The sequence below is a fragment of the Heterocephalus glaber genome, unplaced genomic scaffold (assembly GCF_053883595.1).
Source record: "Heterocephalus glaber isolate CG9 unplaced genomic scaffold, H.glaber_assembly_v1.0 deba00001564, whole genome shotgun sequence".
Classification (NCBI taxonomy): domain Eukaryota; kingdom Metazoa; phylum Chordata; class Mammalia; order Rodentia; family Bathyergidae; genus Heterocephalus; species Heterocephalus glaber.
Window position 1 is genome coordinate 1,841,999 of NW_028258351.1, and position 27,110 is coordinate 1,869,108.

The following is a 27,110-nucleotide window of genomic DNA, read 5'->3' on the forward strand; positions in this document are numbered from 1 at the left end:
TTCCGGAGTAGGGATGTGACTGGCCAAGGCTGGATACATCCAGGACCAGACCAACATGTACCATGTCCTTAATGATATTATTATTATTATTTTTTTGAACCGGGGATTGAACTTAGGACCTTGTGCTTTCGAGGCAGGCGGTGGCACCACTGAGCTAAATCCCCAGCTCCTTATCGGCAGAACCACTGAGCTAAATCCCCAGCCCATCCTTAATGGTATTATTTTAAAGGGAAATGGATTGGAGCGTTGCTCAGAGAGATGGCTGTTGGAGCCCCAGCCTGACAGACGCCTGAGGCCTCCTCCCTGGCTCAGGCCCCCATTTCTGCCCTAGGTCCCAACAACTTGAAGAGCGCTGCTTGGTATTGTTTACCTTCAACCAAGTTTGTAAACTAAGGTTACAGGGCAAGCGCTAATAAGTATATTTAATCACTGTATTAAATGAATGACCAAATAGCTAGATACAGGTTATTCCTATTGGAAGGAAGAACTGAAAATAGAACACAGATTGCCATCTCTTTCCGCTTCATTTGCATCAGAGAAAGAGGAATTTCTGAACAGAAGGGGAGCAAAATTCATGGGGAAAGACTTCAGTAGTAGGCTGAAAAGCAGGGCAGTCATGGGAATCATTTAAGTTGATTTTATCACAAACACAGCAGGGAGGGTCTGTGAGGTCTTCGGGTGCTAAATTAGTGTGAAGCTGTACAGCCATAGAAATGGATCAGAAGAGATGTTTGACCCTATTTATAAGATGCAATGTAGTATTCATTTATTTTATTATTCTGTGAGTATTCATGTACAAGATCCTGTCTGTCCTCATGGAACTTATTATATTCTGGAGACAGATAATAAAAGAATCAATAAAATAAGTAAAAATGCAAGTAATGATAAATCCTATGAAGAAAATAAAGTTGGGAAAGGGGCTAGAGAGTGACTGAGTCCCCACAGTATCTTTGTTCCCCGTGTACTTAGTGCAAGGGAAGGCTCCATAAAAGGCAAGTAAATAAATGAATAAACAACCGCCCCCTCCCAAGTACAAGTTCTCACCGCCTCATGCCTATTTCATTGCCAATAGCCTTCATTTTCTCTTCCTTTCAAGCATAATGTGGACTGCTGTTTGATTTTAAATGATTCTTTAATTAGGTCACTTTTCTACTCCAAAACCTTTAGTGGCTCCCTATTGCCTTTTCCTCTCCGCTATGTTTAAAGGAAGTACTATACTTACCTGTCACTGAATCTTATTTACTGGTTAATGTTCTTTCTTTCTTTCTTTCTTTCTTTGCAGTCCCGGGGATTGAACCCAGAGATTGCTGAACTACATCCCCAACTCTTTTTATTTTATTTTAAGACAAGGTCTCTCTAAATTGGCCAGGCTGGCCTCAAATTTGAGATTCTCCTGCCTTAGGCCCTTGAGTAGCTAAGATTATAGGCACATGCCCCCATGCCTGGCTCTGAGATGACCTTCTAACATTATTATGAACCTAAACAACTTTATAGGAGAGCAGGTAATAAACTAAACTTATGTCACTCACTCTAAGCTTTGGCATTGAAAATGGCTTGGGAAAGAGTCTAGGTCAACTCCATTTCCTGGATGAGAAGACTGAGAGGAAGCAGATAAATTGCTCAGATATAAAGACTCAGGATTCCCAGCAGGCCCTAGCAGGACTGGAACCCAGGCCTTCTGCTTGCCACTGTCCTTCCCCATGATATGGACATGCATTTCTGCGGGGTTTCATCAGAGCACGCATGCTGTTCGTAACCACTTTGTTCCCATTTCCCACCCTCAGTGTGCACATTCCCATGTAGACACATAAACCATGTTCTTGTCATTTTTGGTAGCTACATGACATTCCGCTATATCAATACAGGCATTGGTCTCTTATGAATCACCATGTTGAGTTGCACAAAGAAAGAAAACAAGCCAGTACTAGCACTGTATTATGTCTCTAAAAATAAGATAATCGGCAGTGACTTTGTAAAGTATGTTAAAAAAAATGAAACATTCTTAATCTGTATTACTCATATTTTCTAGAAGTGAGATGTGATCATTTGTGTGTTTTTAAGTGTTACTCTTATTTAAGTTTTTAAGTATATAAAAGGAGTTAAGCCATAAATATGCACAAAACATGAAATGGCTTTGCATTGAAGTCGAACTCATTTACCAATAATTCAAAATATGTACATATTTATGTTTCTGATTGTTCCTTGTAATTTATTTCCTTGATCATGGCTACTCTGCATTTGGAAATACAAAAAGGTTTTGTGAACTATTATTCCTCTCCCCCATCTGGAAAGTAGAATCTTACAAAGGCGAATACCTACAAAGTTCATTCCATATTTCCTAAAATGTCTCAGGATTTATGACATATTTTCCAAAGTCATTGTGAAAATTAAGGCCACAATATCAGTCTAATGATCACTTTGTGGTATTGTTCTGTCTTGTTTTCCTTGACAGTTATTATTACAGGAAGATTTGGATTTGGTTTTGTTTTTGAAACAGAGTCTCTTTATTTTGCCCAGGTTTGTCTCATACTTGGGAATTCAAGTGATCCTCCTGCCTCAGCCTCCCGAGTAGGTGGGACTGCAGGTGTGTTCTACCGTGTTCAGCAAAAAAGCAGATATTTTAGAAAAGGTTTCAGCTTATATTAAAATTTGGTATTAAATGAACTGCTTTGCATCCAAATCAAACTTAAAAGTAAAGGCCCGGACGAGGAGCGCACGGCCGGCCGCGCGAGGGGTGACCGAGCCGGGCCGCAGCTCGCGGAGGGCCGAGGCCGAGCCGCACCCGTTTGCCGCGCCCCACGCCGCGCGTCAAGGCCGAGGCCGGAGGATGAGCTCCGCGGGGTCCGGATTTATGAAAATATGCATCAGCTTCATACTGTCTTGGAATTCATGAGATGGAAGCATAGGTCAAAGCTGTTTGAAGAAAATTGGAAGTGCACTTTAATAGCCACATCTCCAAGGAATCAGAAGAAAGCAGTGGGAGGTGGAGTCATTGTTCAAGTGATTTCATCCTCAACAAGAAAATTTCATTGAGTAAAGTCATTTGAATTAGTGGAATAACAGTTATTCAAGGTGACAGTGTACAGAATATTAAAATTGAACAATGACTCAAAAAACCAAAAAAAAGTAAAGGCCAATACATCCATAAAGTGAGTTTTTTTATTGTTGTTTTTGTAGTTCTTTCATTTTTCCACATTCAAAAATCAGTAATTAGGGGCCTGGGATTCAGCTCAGTGGTTCCGGCGCCTGCCTCACAAGCGCAAGATCCCAAGTTCAATCCCTGGTACCAAAAAAAAAACAAAGCAATAATTGTAGCTGGGCATGGCGGTGTATGCCTGGAATTCCAGTATTCAGGGAGACTAAGTCATGAGGATCACAAGTTCAAGTCCTGCCTGGGCAACTTAGCCAGACCCTGTCTCAAAATAAAAAAAAAAGAAGGGTGGGATGTGGCTATGTTCAATCCACCAGTACTGCATGTGTGTGCATGTACACACACACAATCATGGCTACCATGTAGAACTAGCAGACAAATATGAAGACTGCAAGGTGAATGCCCTAAGGTAGCACCATGAGATCGAATTGTCACTAATCGCTGTCATTCACTGCCTCCTTTCTGTGCCAAGAGTATGCAGAGCACTGTGACTGCATCTCTCATTTTACAGATTAGTAAGCAGAGGTCAGAGAGGAGAGGTAACTAAGGTCACACAGCTAGCAGAGCCAGGGGACTTGTCTTTGTCTAATTCAAGACCTCATGATTTTCACAGATTGCTTTCCCTCTGTTTCACAGGTTGTTGATGAAAGCATTATATGTTATCTTTGGAAGAGTCTCATAGAGGGGAGCTAGACCAAGGTTGAAGTTGTTCCTGTGAGAAGAATATGCCATTTTATTAACCCTGATCAGACACTTTTAGTAACTTGTTTGACAGTAAAAGACAAAAATTTGGAATAAATGTAGCTGGTACTTTTTTTCTTAGTACCAGGGATTGAACTCGGGACCTTGCGCTTGCGAGGCAGGCGGCGGAACCACTGAGCTAAATCCCTGGCCCAAATGTAGCTGGTACTTAAAAAAAAAAAAAAGTTACAGTGTTGCAGGGACCTGAGTTCGATCCCCAGTACCAAAAAAAAAAGTTATAGTGTTTATATAGTTTTCATATTTTGTTTCTTTTTGGTGCTAAGGATTTAACCTAGGGCTGCATATATGCTAAGCACATGCTCTACCACTGAGCTACGTCCTGAGGCCCTGTTTTTATGTTTTTAAAACAGATGCCTTCTAGCCAAGCATAGTGGTGCAAGCCTATAATCCCAGCACTTGGGAGGCTGAAGCAGGAGGATTGCTGTGAATTCAAAGCCAGCCTGAATTATACAGTGAGATGCTGTCTCAAAAACAAAACTAAACCCCAGACACCTTCTAAAATCAAGCATGGTGGATGTTACATACACTTGTCCCAGGATGGGGGACAGGTGAATTTGCTTACAGTGAGTAGAAGTATGAAAAAATAAAAAATAAAAAACCTGGCATAAAGCTCTTCAATAATGTTACATTTCCAGCCTTTGGATCAGTCTTGGTTATTGCAAGACTTCTGACTTCCTTAATTTTTACAGTAGGAAATCCTATATACTAAGAAAAACAAAAAGAAAGCCAGAAGACTGAAATTCTCTTAAAATCTAATCAGATAACATCACACGTATTTTGTAAGCAGCTTCATTGAGGGAAAGCCTATTTTCAGAGGAACCTACAAAGGTGAAGATCATGATGTAATAGCCTTGGGGATAACCTAGAATGATTCTCATGTCCTGAGATTCTCCTCCCACGCCCAATGGGAGACGAACTGATCACCCAAGTGAGCGTGCGAACTTCTGAGGCCAGATAATAAAGGCCATGCTCTTCGCAATCTCTTGCTCTGCGGGAAGCCAGCTGCATGGGTACAGGGACCCCAGAAGTCAGACCTATGTGCAGAGGGCTCGTGGAAGCCTGCCAAGCACTGGCAGCCGAGGGAACCCCTCAGAGCCCTTGTGAGCCCTGAGAAGCGTCAGTGACCAGTCACAGCCAACTGAAGATTGTGAGAAAATCCAGCTGGCATTATCCAAAGAAGCTGAGCTGTAACACATGTTTATTATTGTGGAGCCACAAAGGTTTGTGGTCATTTCTTTTACAGCATAGATACCTGATGTACATGCTACTTTTTCTTTTTCCTATTGGTGCTGGAATTGAATACAGGGCTTCATGCATACTAAGCACGTGCTCGACCACTGAGCTACACTCCCAGCCCCTACATGCTACTATTTGAATATTGCTTTTTAAGAAAAGATGTTTGTTCTTTTCCTAATTACTACTTTGTTGTTTCCCTGAGATATAGCTCCACTTTCCTTTCTTTTTTTTTTCTTCTTTGTTTTTTGAAACAAGGTTTGGTTGGTAGCCCAGGCTGGCCTTAGGCTTTGAGTTTATGATCCTCCTGCCTCAGCTTCCAGACTGTTGGAATTATAGGCATGTACAACTACACCTAGCCATCTTCTTTTCTTATCACCAATTCTTTTTGAAAGAATTTTTCCATCCCTCTCCCCTCCTCCATCCCTTTTTAAAGGTGTTGTCTTGCTGTGTCCTCCAGGCTGGTCTTGACCTCGTGGGCTCAAATGATCCTCCTGCCTTGGCCTCTCAAACAGCTGGGACTACAGATGTGTGCCACCACACCTGGCTTTTCTTCCATCTTTTTTTTTTTTTTTTTTGAGGCAGGGTCTCCCTTTGTAGTTCAGGCTGGCCCTGAACTCATTATATAGCCCAGGCTGGCCTCAAACTTGCAGTGATCCTCCTGCCTCAGCCTACTGAGTGCTGGGAATACAGGCGTGCACCACCACACCCAGCTGCTAACCTTTGTGGGGGTTTTTTTGGTAACAGGGATCAAACTCAGGACCTTGTGCTTACTGGTGAGGCAGGCGTGGTGCCACTGAGCTAAATCCCTGGCCCTTCTTCCATCTAACATCCTTGACAATGCAGTGTCTTAGGGGGTTATGTTACAACATTTTGTTTCTACATCATTGCTTTGCTGAGATATATCTCTACCTTCCTTTCTTCTTTTTCTTCTTTCTTTGGTTTGGTTTTTGAAACAGGGTCTGGTTTGTAATCCAGGCCAGCCCTGTGCTCAAGATCCTCCTGCCTCAGCTTCCAGACTGAGGCAGAAGATTGAGAGTATCCCCATTTTTTTCTACCATAGTGAAAGCTTTAGCTAAACAATATGGGGATCCTGAACCAAAAGTAAAGGTAATAAAAAGAGAAAGGTTTAAACTGTAATTCTCCTTTCTCTATGTTGCTAATTGTACTGAATAATCATGCATATAAATGAAAAGAAAAAGGTGGATTAAATAGTTTGGCTCACCAATTCCTTCTGTCTAGCAGGAGGCAACCTTCAATGACCTCAACGCCCACCGATCAAATCAAACACCTTTGTATGATTTAGCTTTTGCCCTCTTTATACCAGATTTTCTACTGCTGTCCTTCATATACTCATTGCTTCAGTCACACTAAACTGTGATGTTTCCAATTCATGCCTTTTGCATACTGCATAGCTATGGGGTAATGTAAAAGCAAAACAAAAACAAGGTTTGTGATCAAAAGAATTTAGGAAATGCTGTGTGCTGTAGATTCCTATGGGTAATTTATCATGCATGTTAGCACATTAAAAGCCCTGAGGTGTCCTTCAGTAAAGAAATTTCAGCTGAAAAAAAATGGTCAGAAAAAGAAAAGAAAAAAAAAGAAATCTAGTCAGGCTGTCACGTACCCATAATCCCCCTACTCAGGAGGCTGAGGCAGGAAGATCACAAGTTCAAGCCTAGCCTGGGACAATTTAGTGAGACTTTGTCTCAAAATAAAAAATAAAGCCAGGCTTGGTGCACATCCTTGTAATCTCAGCACTCAGGAGGCTGAGACAATGGGGATCACTGCAAGTTCGAGGCCAGCCTGGGCTACAGAGTGAGTTCAAGGCCAGCCTGAACCACATGGTGAGACCCTGTCTCAAAACAACCAAAAATAAGTAAATAAATTAAAAATAATAAATTAAAAATTTAAAAGGCTGGGAATGTAGATCAGTGGTAGAGTGCCACTGAGTCCAATCCCCAACAAAACCGAAACAAAAACATCTGCTCAACTCAGTTGGATCAGTCTTAGTTGGATCTTAGTTGGATCAGTCAGGATCCAGAAAAGAAAATAGCACCTGTGGCAGGGAATATAATTCAGGAATCTGACATGAGGACCTAATTAAAAATTTTTGAGGGGATGTAGCTCAGTGGTAGAGCATTTACCTAGCATGCATGAGGCCTCAGGTTTCAATCCTAGTACCAGAAAAATTTTTTTCGAAGAATTTTAAGGGTAAGTAGGAGGAGGGTGGTGGGACAAGTAGAGGTTAGAAACATGAAGGAAATGCTACCTGAGGGCTGGAGGGACTCGGAGGAGGTGCTGTCACCTAGATACAGTACAGACTGTTTTCTCAACATCAGTTGAGCCTTGAGATTACTAGGACCCTGGTTGACCAAAAAAAAAAAAAAAAAAAAAAAAATCAACACAATAATTGTACATCTTCACAGGTTGCATGTAATGTTGCCATACGAGAATATATTGTGTAATCTGATTGACATTTTGATTGAGAAACTCTGAGCTCAAACCACCTACCTAATCCAGGTCTTGGATTCCTGACTCCCAGAAACTATGTGAGATAATAGATATTTGTTGGGCTAAGTTGCTAAGTTTCAAAGTAACTTGCTGCACAGAAATAAATAACTGCTGGGCATGGTGGTGCACACCTATAATCCTAGCACTGGGGAGGCTGTGGCAGGAAAATCACATTGAGTTCGACGCCAGCCTGGGCTTCATAGTAAGTGAGATCAAGACCAGCCTGAACTACATAGTAAGACCCTGTCTCAAAAAACCCCAAACAAACAAACACCTACATAGGGATTCCCTCTAACCCCAGTCAGAATGGCTATCATCAAAGAATACAAAATGATAAATGCTGACAAGGATGGGGGGAGTGCTTTTCCACTGCTGGTAGGAATGTAAATTAGTACAGCCAATATGGAGATTCCTCAAAAAACTGAAAATAGAGTTACCATTTGATTTGGCTATACTGTTCCTTGGTATATACCCAAAGGAATTAAAGTCAGCATACAATAGGAATATCTACAAACTCATCTTCAGTGTGGCACAATATATAATAGCCAAGATCTGGATCCAGCTTCCTATGTCCATTCCATCAACAGATGAATGGAGAAAGAAAATGTGATGTAATGGAGTATTATTCAGGCATAAAACAGGAATAAAATGTTGTCATTTGCAGAAGAAAGGATGGCGCTTGAGAAGCCAGGCTCAGAAAATAGAATATAGCATGTGTTCTCTTCTATGAGCAGTCTAAAAATAAATAAATAAATAAATAAATAAATAAATAAATAAATAAATAAAACAAAACAGATATGACATAAAACTAGAAAGTAGACTTTTAGAGATGGGGAAGGGGAATCAAGGAAGGAGGGAGGTAAGGGAGAGGAGGGTAATGAATGAAAATAATCAATGTATGTTTTATGCACATACCACTATTCCAATGTAAATTTCATGATTCTGTATTATTAGTGTGCACTGGTTTTTAAAAATGAGCCATATAGGGGCCGGGGATTTAGCTCAGTGGTTTTGCTACCTACTGCACAAGCGCAAGGACCCAAGTTCGATCCCAGGTACCAAAAAAAAAAAATGAGCCATATAATTTTTTACAGAATTTCAACATTTTTGAGATCTTCCCCTTTTCCTATGAAGACTTCAAGAGGAAATGAGTGCTGAACTGGGAGTCAGTATTGTGTCTCTCCTTGGGTGAGACACTCAGCTACACAGAAGATGAGTATTCCTTCTTGAAGTATAAAATAAGGAGTTGTTGAATGTTTCTAAATTACTTCTGGCTTTGGGGGGGGCGGTACCTGGGCTCGAACTCAGGACCTTGTGCTTTTGAGGCAGGCAGCAGAACCACTGAGCTAAATCCCCAGCCCATACTTCTGGCTTTTGATAATCAAGGGACAGCCGGGGATTTAGCTCAGTGGTTCCGGCACCTGCCGCGCAAGGTCCCAAGTTCAATCCCTGGTACCAAAAAAAAAAAAAAAAAAAAAAAAAAAAGATAATCAAGGGACAAAAATTTAAAATTTTCAACCATTGGGAAAGAAGATAGTGTTATTCAAAGATCAAAGTATCTTGAAAAAACTGTTCCTAGATGAATCCTGACCTGTGATATGGCTGCAGGTGAAATCTTGCAAGAAAAGGAGCTAATGTTACTGGAAACTTGAGAGTGAGAATCCTTATCGTATAGTTCAGCAGTGATATTGTCTCCAGCAACTGTAGAGTAAAAAATTAGTCTAATGCCCTGAGTGTCTAGCTAAGAAGATTTCCAAGCAAAGATTTCTTCTTATTTCTTATAGCACAATGTGAGAGGAAGAATGTTAAGCGAAAAGGAAAGAGAATTTGCAAGTTTTGAAAATTCTCAGTCTCTGTAAATGGCAAACAATGCTGAAATTAACATAGCACCCCTGAGTAAAAATTAAATTCAAGACAGTGCCAGGTGGTCCAGGCCCGTAGGTGTAGCTCAGTGGTGCTGCACTTGCCTGGGGTGGGTGTGGCTCTGAGTTCAAAGCCTCTGAATTTGATCCCCAGCACCCAAACCAAAACAGAGCAAAACAAAGCAAAACAAAATGTGGCTCAAAGATAAAGCTACACATGTGACCATATAATCTTTTGTCACAATCTCAGGAAGATTTAAACTTGTACTCCAGGGTACTCTTTAGTCAAACAAAGAGTCTTCTAAAGAAGTTAAAGGTGTGCCTCAAATACTCTCAATAAAATGATGGTGCAAACTGGGGGTAGGGCGGCTCATGCCTGTAATCTCAGTGCTCAGGAGGCTGAGGCAGGAGGATCACTGTGAGTTTGAGGCCACCCTGGGCTACATAGTGAGACCCTCTCTCAAATAAAACCAAAATAAATAAAAGTAAATTACATGATAGTCCCTCATCAGAAGCCCAAGGAAGAGGGCCGGGGGTTTAGCTCAGTGCTACCACGCCTGCCTCACAAGCACAAGGTCCTGAGTTCGATCCCCAGTACCAAAAAGCAAACAGAAAAGAAGCCCAAGGAAGACAAGAGCGTTCCTGAAAAAGATCTGTGGGTGTAGCTTCTGTCTAATGGAGTGAACCCTATTAAAATCACAAAAACTTCTTAAAGTTTGTAAAGAAGTCTATGTGAAGAAAGACTGACACCTTGGAAGGGGAGGAAAAATAAAAAGAATTAAGATGTGTTATGTACATGTGCCATCTCTCCATGATGAATATAATCTTGTACTAGAAGCATGTACTAATAAAAATTTAAGAAGAAATATTGCTGCCTTGAACCAAAAGAGGACTTTGGACTCTCAAAGTTCTACTAGTTACAAATGTGGACTATTCGTCTTGATAAAGGAAGGATGATTCAGAAGACCAAACCAAGACCCCATAACCTGAAGCAGAGAGCCAGGGAGAATTATTCCCTGGTCTTTAAACTTAAGGATCTTTCAATATTTGCTCAGCAGAATTTCAGAACAAAAACAGACCAGCACTCCTTTGCGCCTGCCATTTGCCTACTTTTTGAGCAGAAATAGCTGCAGCCTTACCTGTCACACCTGTCTCCTCTCTGTATGAGGCTGTTCGGAGTGGCAGATAAGTTATCGCTCTAGTTCACAGGTGCATAAGAGCTGTACTCAAGGAGCTGCACTTGAGGAACTCCGTCCGAAGAGCCTCAGCTGCTGCTGGACTTGACTGAGATGATGAGATTCTGGGCTTCAAGTGGATGCTGTAATGAGATAAGAGTTTTGGTGACTTTGGGAGGAGGTGGATGTATTTATGCATGGGAGATGGATCACTGGGGACCAGGGGGTGGGCTGTGCAGGTAGCCTCCAAGATAGCCATGATCCCACCTTTCAGTGTTCACACCTTGAATAGCTCCCTCCTGCTCTGTATCACAATGCATCTGTGTGACCAACCGCATGTAGAGGAAGTGATGGTGTGTTACTGCTGAGACCAGGATACAAAAAGACTGTGGCTTCCATCTGAGTACCTCTTTTTCTCAATCTCTCCTTCTGTATATTAAATTACTCTCTATTGGAGAAGCAAGCTGCCTTGTTCCAAGGAGAAGCCCACCTGGTAGAAACCTGATGCCTCTAGCCAACAGCCAGCTGGGAACTATGCCTGGCCATTGAATGCTACAGCATTGCTATAGCCAAGATCTTTTTTTTTCCAGTACTCAGGACTGAACCCTGGGGCTCATGGATACTCAGCAAATACTCTACATTTCTATTTTATTTTGAGACAGTCTCACAAAATTGCCTAGGCTGACCTCAGACCTGCCGTCCTCTTGCCTTACTTTTCAAGTAACTGAGATTATAGGCATGAGCCACTGTGCCTATCCTCCAGGCAACTTTTGTTTTGTTTTGAGACAGGGTCTTACTATGTTGTCCAGGCTGACCTTGAACTCACTATGTAGCCCAGACTGGCCTTGAACTCATGGTGATCCTCCTGCCTCAGCCTCCCAAGTGCTGGAACAATAGGCATGTGCCACCGTGCCTGGCTCCCAGACAACATCTTGACTACAACCTCATGAGAGATTCTGAGCCAGAAACACCTGGTTAAGTCACCTTCAAATTACTAAACCTTGGTAACTGTGTGAAATAATAAAATGTCTGTTGTTCTAAGCTGTGAAATTTCCAGGTTATTATGTGGCAATAAATGACAAACATACGAGGGCCCCAAAGCTAGGACAGCCCAGCTGAACCAGGGGCCGAAGAGTGGAGCTTCCCAGTTGGAGCCTTCTATAGTTGGAGACACAAAGAAGATACAGTCAAACTGGGTGTGGTGGCATAGGCCTGTAATTTCAGCACTCTGGGAGGCTGAGGCAGGAGTATCACATGGTCAAGCCCAGCCTGAGCAGTTTAGAGATTTAGCGAGATACTGTCTCAAAAAAAAAAAGTTAAAAGCCTGGGAATGTAGCTCACTGTGAGGGCCCTTGGTTAAACCCCGCCCTTACCATACTGGAAGAAGAAGGAGGAAGAGGAGGGGGAGGAGGAGGAAGAAAAGGAAGGGGAGGGAGGAGGGGGAGGAGGTGGGGGAGGGGGAGGGGAAGAGAGGAGCTGGGGGAGGGGGAGGGGCGAGGAGAAAAAGGAAAAGAAGGAGGAGGAGGAGAAGCCTTACCAGAGATACAGCCTGAAACTCAAGGAAAAGAAGAAACAGATTTAGTCTCCTCAGAACCCCTCATCTGCCATCTTTGCTTTCACTGGCCAAACCACAAGGAAGTTGGTAAGGGAGACTGAGAAATGGTATTTGCAAGGAGCAGCCTCTTGCAATAAAGAACAGAGCAGGAGAGGGAGAGAGAGAGAGAGAGAGAGAGAGAGAGAATCTAAGAATATGTAGGCAAATTACCAGCACAACCAACAACTTGTTTTGCCTAGAATTCCCAGTAACATTCTTCAGAACTTTGCTCTCAAACACCCATTTGGGAAACACTGGCCTAAATTCCGCTTCCTAAAATTTCTGCAAGTCTAAATCTTATTTGTCAGTTAATGTCCACTTTATTTTATTTATTTATTTATTTATTTATTTATTTGGTACCGGGGATCAAACTTGGGACCCTGTACTTGCTAGGCAGGTGGTGGAACCACTCAGCTAAATCCCCGGCCCTAATATCCATTTTAAATGCAAAGTTCTCTACAAAACTTTTCTTCCTCATTACCTAGGGTAGTCCCTTCTTTTGTTAATGCCATAGCATTTGATCTATACATTTTTTTTTTTTGGTACCAGGGATTGAACTCTGGTCCTTGTGCTTGTGAGGCAAGCGGTGGAACCACTGAGCTAAATCCCCGGCCCCCTGATCTATACATATTTTAAGCATTTTTAAAAACCCCCACAATTTAAGAGTTATTTAGTTCATGTCTTTTTGCCTGAGCATAAATGCGTTTCTTGAGGAAATGCACCTTTCTGATGCACCGTGGCATATATTGCCTTGTAAGAGAGCAACTCACATAGAACACAGTAAGTATCAATATTGTACAAAGTGAATGAATGACAGAAGTGTGTAACACTCTGTTACCTTTGTTTCTATTAATATTAACTGCCTTATGAACTTGGTAAAATCAAGAGATTCTGAAGCAGTCTTTTCCTGGCTATTCTCATCACTTGAACTCTTTGAACCTTTTCTTAAGGGAAGAGAACAATAAAATCGCAAACTAGTTTGTATCTGGGCAGGAATAATTATTCTGTGAGTCCAAAGTCTTGCCTGGAATCTTTTCGCAGAAGGAGTAGGTTCAAAGAATTGCACTTGTCTCCTCTTGCAGCTTTGGTCACTCAGAAAAATCATCTTTCAGTAAGAAAGGAATGCTCAGGAGTTTGCATTAAGTGATTCTCTCTACTTCCCCAGTTTCCTTGCCCATGCCTTGACAGGGAATAAATGTGAAACAGAAAGGGTGTTTTTAGACAACCTCCTCTTAATTAGTTCAGGCCTCTTCACTTCCTGCCTGGATTACCACAATGGCCCTGACAATTCTCTTGGTATCTTGTTTCTAAGAAAAACAAATCTTAGCTCGTCACTCTCACATTTAGTCTTTCAATGGTTACTCTTTCTCTTCTGGATAAAATCCAAACTCTTCATGATTCGGCCCTTCTCCAGCCAAAAGCCATTGGCTTTTCCCACCAATACTAAGCTGTCCAGTTCTCCTCTTTCTCCAGTACCTGTCCTTCCGCTCTCCCATCAATCTTTTCCTGCCTCAACCCAACTCATCATTCAAGATTTAGTTTCAACTGTCCCCCAGGAAGTGTCTTTTGAATCTTCGTGATATATCAGGATTCCTCAGCGTATTTTACAGACTTCTTTGTGCTCAGGCAAGCTGCTATCTAAACCTCAGCATCTCCATCTAGAGAGCCAGGATAATACAGTAACTGACATATATTCTGTGTCATATATTAGGTGTTAAGTCGAAATGATTACTCAATCCATTTTCTTCATCGGGTTTGAAAAAACAGACTCCCAGAGGACCAAATGACTGGCTAGGGCGGAATAAAGATGGGAAAGGGGAACATCTGGTTTACTTATGAAGTTTACAAACCTAATTTCAAAGTGAGGAAATTAGGGGGCATTGTCTTCAAACTTAATGTTAAAACATTGGAAAAAAAACTTGACTTGGAGGTAGATGCTACATTATTTAGAAAAATGACAGTTAAGGGGAACTTTTGAGACAATTCAGTATATTAGACACCTAGAATTGAAATGTTTCCTGAATTGCCTCGGCTTGGTGATTTACTTCATCTAAGTCGGCTCATTTCTATATTCGATGAAGTCGTCCTTGCACATTCACTAAATAAAATGGTTTGTAGCTTCTCAGCCTTTTTTTTTCTATTAAATTAAGTACCACATTAAATCATTAACAGGACCTCAAGAAAATCAATATTGTCCCGAGGCTCAGGACCACTCACTCTACAGCTTAATTGGTTCCTTAGCTTTCCACTTCTGACTCTATAGATTTGTACCACCCACCCAACACAGTACCCATTAGTTCCGTGTGCCTCCTGGGCACTTGAAAAGGGCCAGTCTGAGTTGAAATGTGCTTTAAGTAAAAATTTTTTTTCTTTCTTTCTTCCTTTTTTTTTGGTACCGGGAATTGAACTCAGGACCTTGCGCTTGCAAGGCAGGCACCAGAACCACTGAGCTAAATCCTGGGCCTAAGTAAAAATTAAAAAAACAAAATAAAACATGGATTTTGTAGATATGCCTAAAAAAAAAAAAGGATACAAACTATCTCAAAAAATTTTATATTGACTACATATGAAATTGCAAGTGTGGGATTAAAAGCATGCCATCACACCCTGCTCAGAATGTTATTTAACAGAATGGAAGCAGTTCCCAGCAAACTCTCTGTGGGCTGATACTGTTTTCCACCCCCTCTACCCGCCCATGAGGTTTTCATTCCCCTCACTATTGGGGTCCCCACAGTCCTCCACTTTGCTTCTCCATTCCCTCTCTCAATCTCTTCCTCCTCCCCTCCTCTTGCTCCTCTTCCACTCTCTCTTTTTCTTTCTCTTTCTCCCCCTCACTCTCCTTTCCTGTCTTCTCTTTCTCTTCAGTTCTTTTCCATGATGATCCCCAGCATTTTCCCTCTCTGGCCCTTCCTCCCCTCTTGTCTTTTTGAGAAGACTGACATTCAAATAAAAGGTCAATCAAATGTCACTTCCCACTTGGTAGGTTTCAGACAAATTCTACCTCCACTGGGGCCCTAAGGAAGGTGCTCAAGTTGGGTGATGGCAGCAAGGGGGTATGAAACCAAGGGGATGGACACTCTGGAGAAGGAGCAGGGAGGATATTTCAGGCTGAAGGAAGCAGGAGAACAAAGGTTCTCTCCAGTAAAGAGATGAGCAGAGGCGCTCTTAGCTTCCTGGGTCTGGGGGTGGTAATCTCCTGGTGCTGCCACTCGGTTATGAAGGATGTCGACCTTAGTTGATTTGTGCTCCTGGATTGAATTAGTTCTGCTTGTATAATTGACTTTGATACGTGGCCTTTAGATCTGAATTGGGCTTAATAAGATTTAACTGCTTCAAAGGGCATTATAAGAATTCATTTTATCCTTCAAATCTGATTTCAAATGCTACCTACTTTCTGACGCCTTCTCAACTTTGATGCTTCTCCCCTGGTCCTCCTGTTGTGCTACATTGATACATACCTTATTCTAGCAGTTATGTCCATTGTAGTTTAGCTCATTCTGTGGGAAATGTTCCCTTAGTGCCACTCCAGAAATCTTGAGTAATGGGTGTATGTCTGCTTCATATTTGTATCCCAGGCCTGGTGTAGACCCGGAACACACTCAATAATGATTTTTAAGTTATATTAATATTTAACATTAAGCTCTGTACCTACATTGTTTCATTCACCAGCCATCTTAGGAAAAAATACTTGTATTACCCCCAATTTATAACAACTGAGAGTAAGATAAATTAATTTGATCTAAGGTCAACTAGAAAGTGGTATACTTTGGGTTTTGGCTTCAAAATTTGGACTTTTTCTCGCTGGGGAACTGGGTGTTGAACGTAGGGCTTTGAGGCAGGCCAGACAAGTGCTCTAATACTGACTAAATCCCCAACCCATTTTATTTTACTCTGAGAAAGGGTCTTATTCAGTTACCCAGGCCAGCTTCAAATTTGCCACCTGCCTCAGTGTCCAGACTAGCTGGGATCACAGGTGTACGCCACTGCACCTGGCAAGATCTGGGTTCTTCCCAGCAAAAATGAATAAATGGGCAGATGAGGAAGGCTTTTTGTTCTATGGCTAAAGGATAGATAGTTTTTCTATAAGATAGTTATGATAACTCCTAATTAAACTGACTTTTCTAACTTCTGAATCATCTTTTCTTCCTTTCTTTTTTGTAATCTTCTCTGATACTCTCAAGGAAAATGTTTTGAACTCTTCCATAGAAGTGTAATCCAGCCAAGAACTGAACGTCTTATAAGGAAAAGAACCAATACTTAATTTGGTTCTTTTCTCTCTTCCTTTTTCCTTTTTTCTTTCTTTTCTGTGTGTGTTTGTGCGCACATGTGCTGGGGATTGAAGCAAGGGGCATTACATCCTCAGTCCTTTTAATCTTTATTTTTACTCTGGGATAGGGCATAGCTAACCTTCCAGGTGGACCTTGAATTTGTGGCCCTCCTGCCTCAGCCGCCTAAATAGCTGGGACCACAGACATGCCCCACTATATTTGGTTTGATTCTTACTATTTTTGCCATTAATTCATTTGTAAATTTACAAACATTAAGCACCTACTGTGTGCTACCTAGAGAGGCAAGTTAAGGACTGGGGCCGGGGCCTAAGGCAACAGTCTGGCCCACTATGAGGCCCTAGGTTTGACCCCAGGGCCCCAAAAGTAAGAGCGGTAAACAACAAAGTGCCTGTTCTCATGAAAATTACACTCTATGGGAATTTTACAGACTGGGTTTCACTTGCTCCTCACAATAAATACGTGAGGTTATGATGGCAAGAATAACAGGTAACGCTTCCCAGTTCTTAATCTGTGCCAGGCACTGGGCTACGTGCTTCACTCCCATCAACTCATCATACAAGCCTGTAAGATACAGGGAGTATTTCTTCCCTTTTACAGATGAGGAAACTGAGACACAAAGAGTTAAGTGACTGGCTCCAGCTTCGAATCCGTGCAGCAAGGCTCTAATTCCCAGGCTCCTAAACACTGGACCATATTGCTTCGTTTATGTTTTCTTCATATCACAACTTTTAAGTGGCTGAGTCCTGTCTCTATCCAGATCCTTTGACTGCCAGTTTGCGCTGTCCCCCAGCCGCCTTCTCGCATAAATGAGAATGCCTTGGCATTTTGGGCAACTTTTCTCTTCCAAAGAATTCAAACTGATTTTCACGAATTTCTCACAGATTTTTCAAGTGAATCCTCTGCCCTCCAGGAGAAAGATAAGGGCCAGGGCCCGGGTCATTTTCCACTGGCCGGGGCACCCAGCAGATGGCGCTGTCTCAGTAGCCACCGGCGGGCTGCCCGGTCCCCGGAGCTCACCGCTTTGGCCGAAAGCTTCCCTACCCTCCCTCCTCGCTCCCCCTCCCAGCGGAGCCCGGGCCCACGTGACCTCCAGGCGGCCAATGGGCGAGCAGGGAGGGCGAGCTGGTCCCTGTGGCCGCCATTAAAGCGAAGGGAAAACCCGTGAATTCGGATTAAAGGGGGAAAAACACCGCCCGCTGGGCCCACAAAATGGGGGAAGACTACGGCGTCCAGGCGGTGAGGCCGCAGCAGAGCCGACGTTAGACAGGCTCGTTCCAGGGACAACACGAAGACACAGCCAGAGCATGGACGGACGCCGACTCCACCACCACCACCAGCACCTCCGCCGCTGAGGAGACTCTGGGCTTAAGGACATCGCTGCTGCCCGGCCGGCGGCCCGGCTTCTTTCCCGGCTCTCTCCCTTCGCAGGCGCCTTCCGACCTAGGAGAGCCCTCCGGGATCTAGGCTCTGCTGACTCCCTTCCGATTCTTAATTGTGTCATTTCTTATTTTTCCCGTGGAAAGGACCCACGACCCCGCCGCCGCCCCCCAGAGGGGAGACGCGCGTCCGCGGGCTCCGCAGTCCGGCCGGGCGGCGGGGGGGTGGGCGGGGAAGGAGGGAGGGCGGCCCGGCGGCGGCGGCGGCCTCCTCCTCCTCCTCCTCTCCCACCGCCCCCCAACCACCAGCACCAGCACCCCCCCGCCCTCCCCGGTGTCTGTGTTTCTCTCTCTGGTCGGAGGCGGCGGTAATGGCGGATGGTGGGTTGTGGCGCCGGCGGCGGCTGCTGTGAGGGACGATGAGTTCCTCCGTGCTGAACGGGGCCAGCCTGGAAGATTGTCACTGTAACCTCTTCTGCCTGGTGAGTGCCGGGGCGGCGGGCGGGGGCCGCGGCGGGCGGGCGCGCGGGCGGCGGGTGGGGGAGGGGGCGCCCTCGAGGAGCGCCCGGGGCCGTGGGGGAGGGGGCCGGTCAGAGCCCGGCCGGAGTCCCGGCCCGAGTCCGGGCTCGGGCCCAGCCGGCCCGGCGCCTTGTGGACTCCTGCGCGCCCGGGCCCGGCGCTTCTCCGCGGTCCCGGCTCGGCTCAGTGGAGGCTGCCCCTTTTCTCCTCCGGCTTCCGACTCTTTCTTTTTTTTTCCCCTTCAGAGTAGTCTTGTCTTCAACTTGAGCTCTTATCTGGCAAGACGCTAACATTTACCTCTGAGTTTTTGCTTAACTCTCGCTTTTCTCCTTCTTGAGCGATGTAAACTCCTTTACACTTTCTATTATTGCCCCTACTCTCTCCATTACCTGTATCCCTTGCCCTGGTAGTTTAGTTGCCCCTAATAAACAGGACCCCGGAACTTAGGTATTAAAACCTTCTTTTCGGTTTACCCTTTTTTTTGTATGAGTCAGACTTTTTTTTTCTCTCTTGGGTGACTTCAGGTCTTTCTGTGAAAACCAGTAGATGCCATTTCATGTTTTCTTTTTAAAGTTTTGAAAACAGTTTGCCATTCTGACAATTTCTAGCCATCTTGCTTTTATTAGAACATTATGTGAGAGTGGAGGGACTAATGGAGGAGTTGCTGTGGTTTTGCACTGAGAGTTTCTGTATTTGTCTGGTTTGCTTGCCTTTTTAAAGGATTTTGAACCGGCTGCTCCTTGTTTTATTGAAGTGAAAAGTGTTAGTGAAGCTGAATGTATAGATGACGATCCTGTAGGTTCTTGTCCCAGATCTGGTAATAGCCAGCAGTTAAGACTTTCAAAACTACCAACTGTTCCGAATATTTAGTCCTGAGTTGGACAGTAGCATAGCTTCATCAGTGATTTAAAGCTTGATTGACTTTTTTCATTTTTTTTTTCCTGTGCTATGAGAAATATTAAGAGTATATGATAACGTGAATTAAGTGGGCGGAGCACAACTAGTTGGCAAGTGTAAACTGCCAGTCATGTGTCAGCAGTTTCACTTTTTGGCACCTTGTGCTTTCCACCTTTAAGTTAAAAGATTATTGAATTTCTTTTGTTGACTTTTTTCATCATGCTACATGAAGATCCTTAATGCACTTCACCCTTATAAATTTAATCAGCAGCTCCTCACATACAGTAAGACATGCAGCAGATTTAACATTTCTATCTTCTCCAACCTGATCTATTTTTGGTACTTTTAGGATCAGGTTCTTTGAGGATAGACTAGCATAAACTGACAGTTCTTTGGGACCAGTTACCGAATTTGACTTTTATAGCGAAGGGTGTGTGTGATGAATTAATAAGGATTTTTTTCCCGGAATTATTTGGGTGACTTTTCATTAATTTTTTGTTCACAGTTTGACATCAAGGAACAAATGTGACCAAATAGAATAGAATTGAGGACAGAAAAGAAATATATTACACTCAGTGTGCATTATTAAAGTACATGTTTATATTTAACATTTTAAAAATATTTCTACTTGAGACACTGTTGATGTGCTATTCAGTGACATGTTAGTATTTATTTTTCGGCTGTTTTCCTTAAATTCTTGGGTTTTGAGTTATCAAAATTAAGGGAGGATTTTTTGGGGGTCATAATCAGCTTTCCGTGTCTTAAGCATGCACTGAAAAATTGAAATGTCTTAATGAAATCAGGGACACTGTAGTGAACACTGTTGACTTCCCGTGGATATGTGATAATAAAAAATCATACTTTCTTTCCTTCAGGCTGACTTGACAGGAATTAAATGGAAAAGATACGTATGGCAAGGCCCAACTTCTGCCCCTATTCTGTTTCCGGTGACAGAAGAAGACCCCATTTTGAGCAGTTTCAGTCGCTGCCTTAAGGCAGATGTGCTTAGTGTTTGGCGGCGAGATCAAAGACCTGGAAGAAGAGAATTGTGGATATTTTGGTGGGGTGAAGACCCCAATTTTGCTGACCTTATTCACCATGACTTATCAGGTGAAGACAATTTATCACTTCTAAATAATGATTTAGCAACACTGTTTATACTTTGCGCAGCATGTCATTTGTATCACAGATTAAGGTGTTTGTGTGTTGGGTATGAAGCCAGGTAAAAATACAGCTTCATGTTTTATTTTACCTTATTTTATTTCATTTTATTTAAATTGTCCATGTGTGTTATGGAAGACTTTTGAAACTTGGAGCAACTCTCCTGTTATTGGGCTTCCTTAATTTCTCAGTTAAGGCCCAAGGAAAGCATGTTACATTAACCTAAGAAAAATGGACTCTTGGAGTCTAAAGTTTTTAACACAGTTACATAATATTTTTGAAGCCAAGTGTAACACTTTTGAGTCAGTTCTGCCACTATTTTCTTTTGCATGAGTATACAGACACTAGGAGTATCCTGAAATGTAACTTTATCTTGTGTGTTTTTCAGGGTATATGGTTATTTTGTTATTGTTTGTGATTGTTATTTTATTAACAAGTTAATTTTGTTATTTTTGGAAGTGCTTTCTAAGATACTGTTACAGCAAAGATTAAATAATATGAGACAAGTGCCAACTTGAAGCTTTTATAGGAGTAAGGCCATAATCTAAAAGGTTATACAGAAATAATTTTATTGTAAGCAAATCAGTATGATTACTTCCGTCTTATTTTCTTGACTTTTAAGGACCAAATAATGCTTTAGAAAGAGAAAGTATAGCTCTTCATGTAATTGCTGAAGCTTGTGTTTACTTTAGACTCTTGAGTGAGTTTTGACTGGGTCTTACATGATAGGAATGTAAACGATTAGTTGTATGCTACAGGGAACCAAATACTCCAGCAAGTTAGTTTGATAATGATTCTTGACAGTTAAATATAGGCTTTTTAGATCATTTTTAAAAAAGCATTCTCATTTGAAATTGAATATTCTGAAATGTCTGTTATTGTCTGACCTATAGGATCTGTTTTATTTTTGGATGGAATGTAATCCAGGTGTCTGTATCTTAAACTGGTACTTACTAACATAAACATTGATATTTATGTAGGAATGTGTGTTACATGTTTAGATAATTGCTCTTTATTTTGTAATCGACACATACTTCATTTTACTCTTTTTTGAGAGTGATTGTCATTCTTCTATAATAAAGCTTTATAGCTTTTCCATCTCTCCTAAGAAAGAGAGTCTATTCCTTAGTTCTAAGTATGTAATATATAGTTTCAAATATGTAAAATGTACATATTTGTATGTATGTACATATATATGATATACGTATATATATCAAAGTATAAAATTCCTTGGTTTCAGCAACGTCGTGCTTTCTACTTGTTATGCTAAAAGCTAAGCCTGCCAACTTCTTTTTTCTTTCACTAACTTAAGTATACTTGAGTAGTTATTTTAATCTTGAAGTGATCATGAAAGTCACTTCACTAAAATGTTTGGAGACTTTTTGTTTGTGGTGCTAGGGGTTGAACCCAGGGCCTTATATGTGGAGCCCACTATGTGGAGACATTTAATATTGATATGACTATCTGTAAGTTATTAATACACTGAAATTTTTTGGTACCGGGGATCGAACTTGAGTCCTTGAGCTTGAGCAGCAGGCAGCGAAACCACTGAGCTAAATCCTCAGCCCAATGCACTGAATTTTTGATGAACCATAATTGTTAATAATACTGTAATCCTACTGGAGATGTAGCTTAGTGGTAGAATGCTTGCCTAGAATGCACAAAATCCTGGGTTCAGCCCCAGCACCACTCCTCCCTCTCTCTCTCTCTCTCTCTCTCTCTCACTCTCTCTCTCTCACACACACACACACACACACACGTATGTGTACACAAAACTATAATGCTGACTCCTGGGTTTTGGTCTTAATAAAGTTGGCAGAGCATCAGAACAAACCTTTTTTGAAAAAGATTCCATGAAATTTTGTGAAATTAAAAATAATTTTATTTGTTTAGTTTTACCACAGTAGGACTAAATATTTTCTTTTCTTTTTTTGGTACCAGGGATTGAACTCAGGACCTTGCGCTTGCGAGGCAGGCAGTGGAACCACTGAGCTAAATCCCTGGCCCAAATGTTTTTTTGGTACTGGGGATTGAACTCAGGACCTTGCGCTTTCATGGCAGGTGCCGGAACCACTGAGCTAAATCCCCGTCCCTAAGTAGGACTACATATTGAAAGTTAAAAGCCTGTTGAAGTTAAATGTGGCTGGGTGTGATGGTGCATACCTGCAATCCCAGCATTTGGGAGGCTGAGCCAGAAGGATCACTGTGAGTTTGAGGCCAGCCTGGGCTACAGAGTGAGATCAAGGTCAAGTTGGGCTATATATAGCAAGACCTTGTCTCAAAAAAAAGTTAAATAATGTGGGCTGTTTTGATGTATGTTGTTAAAATAGTACACTGTGTTGGGATTGTTTTCTTTTAGATTTCATGTTCTCAGATATGTTTTCTCTAATGAAACTGGGTTGTCGTTTATAAAAATTTCTTCTCTAGTTAATTTTCTGTTTTTTAGTATAATTTAAAAAAATTGTAGTACCCATACTTTCATATAGATATTGATCCCTGAATGTGATGAAAATAATTTTGGGAAGGTTACGTTTTAATTATCAGATTTTGCTGCATCCTATTGAATAGTAAATGACAAAAATTTATCAAAGTGGAAGTGATTTAAATAGTGTACTGAAATACAATTAATAGGTGATCATATTTACTGTTCCAAAACTACTCCTTTGGTTTATATAATCAGTGGTATTAGCTTTTAAAAAAAATTCCAACCTGTCATTTACTTTAGAATGCTGTTTCTTAAATCAGACATATCTTAAAGAATAATGAGGTCTTCTCAGATGGAGTATATTTATCTTGCCCTTTCTTTGCTCCAGGGACACCGTCTGCCTCCCTTTTGGGGTAATTAGTTCGCTTCTGTCTCTCTAGCTAACCCCTTTTTCATTTTTTCCCATCTGTGGCACACTATTCCCTTCTTTTAAACTCCCCTGAGAAGAGAGCAGCTGGACAGTAGGGGTAGCATCAGCTGCAAGAGACAATCCTGAGTTCCAAGTAGAGGTGTAGCACTAAGGAAAAGCAGACCGGAAGGACCCAGGTGGTAACTAAAAGCTTGTTAATTTAGCTTGAGCCTGTTCTTCACAGGCAGTGTCCTTCTGTTTGGTTCATCACCTACCACATCTTGTTACTGAAATGGTTGTGATTATGATGATAATATTGCACTCCTTTTGGTAGGAAGGAGGCATTCCTTTTTGCAAAGATTAGCAGTCTCAGTTTTTCTAACTGAAACAGCATAAATACAAAATTGCCTTCAGTTAACCCTTGTGTAATCCACGATGTATTTTTAAAAAGTAAACTTTATTTTAGGTTAGTCTTAGATTTACATAGAAGTCACAAAGTTAGTGTAGAATTCCAGTATAATTCTGTTTCCTTTATTGTTAACATCTAAGAATGGTATGTTTTTCACAACTAATATTGACACTTATTAACATATATGTACACACACACTTTATTTGGATTTTCTTTTTATCTAATGTCCTTTATCTGTCCTAGGATCCCATGTAGGTTTCTACATTACATTTAGTTGTCACGTCTGTTTAGGCTCCTCTAGACTTTGGCAGTTTCTCAGATTTTCCTTTTCCTCTTTTTTTTTTTTTTTGGTACCTAAGATCGGACTCAGGACCCTGTGCTTGTGAGGCAGGCGGTGGAACCACTGAGCTAAATCCCCAGCCCAGATTTTCCTTTTTGATGATTTTGACAGTTCTGAAGAGTCTAGTTGGGTTTCATAGTGCATGTTGAATTTCATCTTCTCAAATCATTTAGCACTTGTTTAGGTCACCTTTCTTTCAAGTTTAGCTGACATGTGGAAATAGAATATAAACTTACTTTACTGCTAATTGGTAAAGATCAGTTACAGCATACCAAATCTGATTTAATACATACTTTAAACCCTAAGTTACCTATTTTGTAGTAGTAGTAGTCAGTAACTGTTTAGCAAAGTACTGTGCAGAGTCTTGATGATTTTTGGATTAGAATTTGTGCCAACTGGCATTAGCCTAACTATAATATTCCAGAAAGATATTTGATAGGATTTTTTTTTTTTTTTTGGTACCAGGGGATTGAACTCAGGACCTTGCGCTTGCAAAGCAGCCAGCGGAACCACTGAGCTAAATCCCCAGCCTGATAGGAATTTTTACTTTTTACCTTACTCTCTCTAGGAGAATGGGATAGTTGAATCCATATGGATTTTCTTTTTTTTTTTTTGATACTGGGGATTGAACTCGGGACCTTGCACTTTCAAGGCAGGCAGTGACATCACTGAGCTAAATCCCCAGCTCAATTCTGATATGTTTTGATAAAAAAATTAAGGAACAAAATTTTGTGGGTATATTTTTTTAAACTTTGTTAAGTGGTGTGTGATAGTGGATGACAGATAGAAAATTGGTTGTGGTCAGAAGCCTCTGTAGGTAGGACTGATTGGGTAAGTGTAGTGTTAGTTTGCTTCAGAGCAAGATTAATTTTAATTAGAGTATTCTTGGAGAAGTGTTTTCTGTGGATTTTTATTGTGTCCTAGCTTTTTTGGAATTTTATTGCTGTCATTACTGGCTTTATTCTTTCCCTTTCAATAAAAATAAAAACTCCGTCTCCCAACATTGTCATCCTTTAAAAAATCAAAGTGAGTCTGTGATGAAACTGTCAGAGAAAACTGATACATATATGTACCTTGAACTAAAAAAATACTTAATTGGGACTAAAAATATTCATTTTCCTGACTCCTGGGGTCTCCATACTGGATTTTAGCAACATATCCAAATACTTTTGTTATACCAGAATTCTGTCATAATGTCCACTGCCACTTCAAGTTGGCCATTGTTCTAAATTCAATTTTTGATGACTTTATTTATTGAAGGATGTTAACTACAGTGAATTTAGCTGAGTTTGGTGGTATATGCATATAACTCTGGTAGGCTGAGATGAGAGAATTGCAAGTTCAAGCCCAGTCTGGGCAATTTGGCAATTTAAAGGGAGCCTGTCTAGATCAGTGTTTTGTTTTGTACAGTAATTTCTCATTCATAAACTGTTCATCATAAACTGTTCATTTATTAGGGCCTTAAATTGCTGGCATCATTCATTAATAGCAAAATGTGGAAATTTCTGATTTTAAAGAGCCTCATATTATTGACTATTATCTTTGATTTGAAAATCTACAAGATGTACTTTCACACTCAGGAAGGCCAGTACGGGCCAGGCCTGGTGGCGTATGCCTATTCCAGCTACTTAGGAGGCTAATTCAGGAAGATGAGAGTTTAAAGCCAGCCTGGGCAACTTAGCAAGAGGATGTAGCTCAGTGGCACTGCACCTGCCTGGCAAGTGCAAGGTTCTGAGTTTGATCCCCGGTACCGGAAAAATACCAAAAAGAGCCTGTCTCAAAACTTTAAAAATAAGGCTGGGGATGTAGTTCAGTATGAAGGCCCTGGATCTACCCCTTAATTCTGCTGTATAAATAAATAATAATTATAGTGAGTTTTAACCTTCAGTAACAATTTCTTTTTTTTTTTGAGACAGGTTCTCACTATGCTGGCCTGAACTCACTATGTAGCCCAGGCTGGCCTTGAACTCACAGCGATCCTCCTGCCTCACCCTCCTGAGTGCTAGTCAGTAACAATTTTTATTGGGATTGACACATAGATAAATAGACATGCATAGGAATATAGTGGCAGGAACACTAAAAATGTTTTGTAGCTACGCATGATAGCACACTGCCTGTAACCCCAGCACTATTAGAAGGGAGGATAAAGAATTCAAGCCTGTTCTGGGCAATTTAGTGGCTTAGCAAGATTCCATCTCAAAATAAAAAGTCAAAGGCTGATGTTGTAGCTCAGCGTGAAGGGTAGAGGTAATTCTATCTTCTGTTGTAGAATTTACTCATGGACCGGTTTTCTGTGTTGGCTAGTCTTGTAGATTACTTCATTTCACTTTTTGTATTTCTTCTGTGTATTGTCCATCCCCTTAGCTTCATTGATATTGGGGATTGAACCCAAGACCTTTCTCACACTAGGTAAGTGCTCTACTATTGAACTACATCTCTAACCCTTTTTATTTTTTGAGACAGTCTTGCTAAGTTGCCCAGGCTGGCCTTAAACTCTCATCTTCCTGCCTTAGCCTCCTAAGTAGCTGAGATTATAGGCATATGCCACCAGGCCTTCCTGAGTGTGAAAGTACATCTTGTAGATTTTCAAATCAAAGATAATAGTCAATAATACGAGGCTGTTTTAAAATCAGAAATTTCCACATTTTGCTATTAATGATGCCAGCAATTTAAGGCCCTAATGAATGAATAGCTTATGAATGAATAGTTTATGAATGAGAAATTACTGTACAAAGCAAACACTGATCTAGACATTTAACCATTTCTCTTTTCATTTATGACATGCATGGTATTTTCTACTATGCTAATTTCTGAGCTGTTTCTTAGTCATTAGTGTATTTTGCGTTTTATAGTGTAGCAAAATGATAAGATTTTATTTATTTATTTGTTTCGTTGTTGGGGATTGAGCCTAGGGCCTTACACATCAGCCAAGGCTCTACACTGAGCTACACATCCCCAGTCTCCAAGATTCCTTTTTTTTTTCTCCTTGGGTAC

General features: G+C 41.4%; 2 protein-coding genes across 2 annotated transcripts in view; both read left to right on the forward strand.

Annotated features, from left to right (window-relative positions):
* Window positions 1–3,157, forward strand: part of LOC110346858 (uncharacterized) — a 137,009-nt gene extending 133,852 nt beyond the window's left edge. The window contains exon 7 of the mRNA XM_087191869.1: window positions 2,518–3,157. Within this exon, the coding sequence (XP_087047995.1) occupies window positions 2,518–2,572 (55 nt within the window). The 3' untranslated portion in view covers window positions 2,573–3,157. The remainder of the gene's footprint in view (window positions 1–2,517) is intronic.
* A 14,554-nt stretch (window positions 3,158–17,711) lies between these two features.
* Window positions 17,712–27,110, forward strand: part of Med13 (mediator complex subunit 13) — a 93,834-nt gene continuing 84,435 nt past the window's right edge. The window contains exons 1-2 of the mRNA XM_004870377.4: window positions 17,712–18,438; window positions 20,248–20,482. Of these exons, the coding sequence (XP_004870434.1) occupies window positions 18,376–18,438; window positions 20,248–20,482 (298 nt within the window). The 5' untranslated portion in view covers window positions 17,712–18,375. The remainder of the gene's footprint in view (window positions 18,439–20,247; window positions 20,483–27,110) is intronic.